This window comes from Thecamonas trahens (assembly GCF_000142905.1).
Source record: "Thecamonas trahens ATCC 50062 unplaced genomic scaffold supercont1.88, whole genome shotgun sequence".
In the NCBI taxonomy this organism is placed as follows: domain Eukaryota; order Apusomonadida; family Apusomonadidae; genus Thecamonas; species Thecamonas trahens.
The window spans coordinates 1-2,001 of NW_013657592.1; the positions used below are offsets into that span (position 1 = coordinate 1).

The 2,001-nt window shown below is 71.2% G+C and overlaps 1 protein-coding gene across 1 annotated transcript; it reads left to right on the forward strand.

Moving 5' to 3' along the window:
* Window positions 1-159: 159 nt before the first annotated feature.
* AMSG_11467 (uncharacterized protein) lies at window positions 160-1,781 on the forward strand (the record flags this gene model as incomplete). The annotated part of the gene is made up of 2 exons (XM_013897193.1): window positions 160-1,222; window positions 1,302-1,781. Coding segments are annotated over 2 exons (1,543 nt in total), but the record flags the coding sequence as incomplete, so codon positions are not given.
* Between the last annotated feature and the right edge of the window lie 220 nt (window positions 1,782-2,001).

The following is a 2,001-nucleotide window of genomic DNA, read 5'->3' on the forward strand; positions in this document are numbered from 1 at the left end:
CCCCAGGCCCCCGCACGGACAAGTCGTCATGCAAGCAGAGCTCGAGTGGTAAGAACTCATGCCATAGCACGCCTGCGCCGACTCCGTCCCCCACTCCGGCTCCTACTCCGGCCCCGACGCCTGCGCCGACTCCGGCCCCCACTCCGGCTCCTACTCCAGCCCCGACGCCTGCGCCGACTCCGGCCCCCACTCCGGCTCCTACTCCAGCCCCGACTCCGGCCCCGACTCCGGCCCCCACTCCGGCTCCTACTCCAGCCCCGACCCTGCGCCGACTCCGGCCCCGACTCCGGCTCCGACTCCGGCTCCGACTCCGGCCCCGACTCCGGCTCCGACTCCGGCTCCGACTCCGGCTCCGACCCCGGCTCCGACTCCGGCCCCGACTCCGGCCCCGACCCCTGCCCCGACTCCGACTCCGGCCCCGACCCCAGGCCCGACTCCGGCCCCGACCCCAGGCCCGACTCCGGCTCCGACCCCGGCTCCGACCCCTGCCCCGACCCCGGCCCCGACCCCAGGCCCGACCCCGGCTCCCACCCCTGCCCCGACCCCGGCTCCGACTCCAGGCCCGACCCCGGCGCCCACGCCAGGCCCGACTCCGGCGCCCACCCCGGCGCCCACTCCGTCAACGGTGACCTGCGGCTTTGGCCAAGTGCCGAACCCGTCGTCAACCGCGTGTGTGGCGGCAACGATCGAGAGGATGACGTGGACGGCGGCCGGGCTCAGCCGCGACGGCACGGCGACGCCGTCGACGCCTTTCTTCGCCGTGCTAAGCGTGCCGACTGGATCGGTGCGGCGCGGGCTGCTCCAGGTCGGCGGGTCGGCTGTGACACTGTCGGCAACGCCTGCATCGACGCGTGCGGTGCTGGAGCTGGTTGTCGGCTACTCGCCGTCGACGTCGGACCGGCTCGCCGCCAACGGACAGGCCGGTGAGCGGCAGTCGGTTGTCTTGGCCGACGCCGCCTCGCGTTCGACGTACTACGTCACTATCCGGTCGAACGAGCCGACGTCGATCACGTTTGCAGCTGAAGCCGGCAACGCCGACAACGTCCAGGTCTCGGGCGCTAGCACGAGCGGTAGCTCAAGCTCGGGCATGCCTGTGTGGATGTACGGCGCCATCGGCGCGGGCGTCGTCGTTCTCTGCGTCGCCGTGGCGATCGTGGTTGTCGTCCGTCGGCGCTCGTCGTCATCGGCCTTTGTCTACACGGGCGACTCGTTCACGTCGGGCGTACAACACCACCGACACCATGCCGCTGGACACGTTCCCGGCGACTACTACAATGGGCCGAGTCTCGGAGCCGCCCAAGCCCATGTTCCCACCAGCGTCGGCGGCTGTCGAGCGGGTCCGCGCCAAGTACGCGTTCTCGGGCGCCAACCACGACGAACTCGACTTTAGCAAGGGCGAAACCATCCTTGTCCACGTCATCCACGACGACGGTTGGGCGCTGGGCCAGATCGAAGGCTCGTCGCGCCGCGGCGTTTTCCCCTACAACTATGTCGAGCCGGCGCCAGCCGCCGCCGTTGTCGCCAAGCCGCCCCTCCGCCCGCTCCCGCTCTCCCGCGCGAGCCCGAGCCCGGGCTCCCGCCCGGGTCAGGTCTTTGCCGGTGATACGGTTGCCCCAGGCCCGTTCCGCTCGGCCGCCAAGTCGCAGACCGCGCCCAAGCCCCTGCCCAAGCCCTTGCCCAAGCCGCTGACCGCGCCCAAGCCGGCACCCAAGCCCCTGCCCAAGCCGGCACCCAAGCCCAAGCCTATGCTTGCGCCCAAGCCAGGCCAGCACCACTGGTAAGCAGCCACGGATAAACCGTTTTCCCATACCGAATCTGCTGCCTTGTCAGCCTTGGTCGGCCATGGTGGTGCCCGCGACGCGACGGTCTGCCAAGTGGCGCGCCGAGTGGTGAGTGGAGCGGCCTCGGCGCCAGCTCCGGACACGCCTCTCTCTCTCCCTGAGGATGCGCATCGTCACCTGCGCCGACACGGTGGCCGTATGGGAGCTTGACGCCCCACTC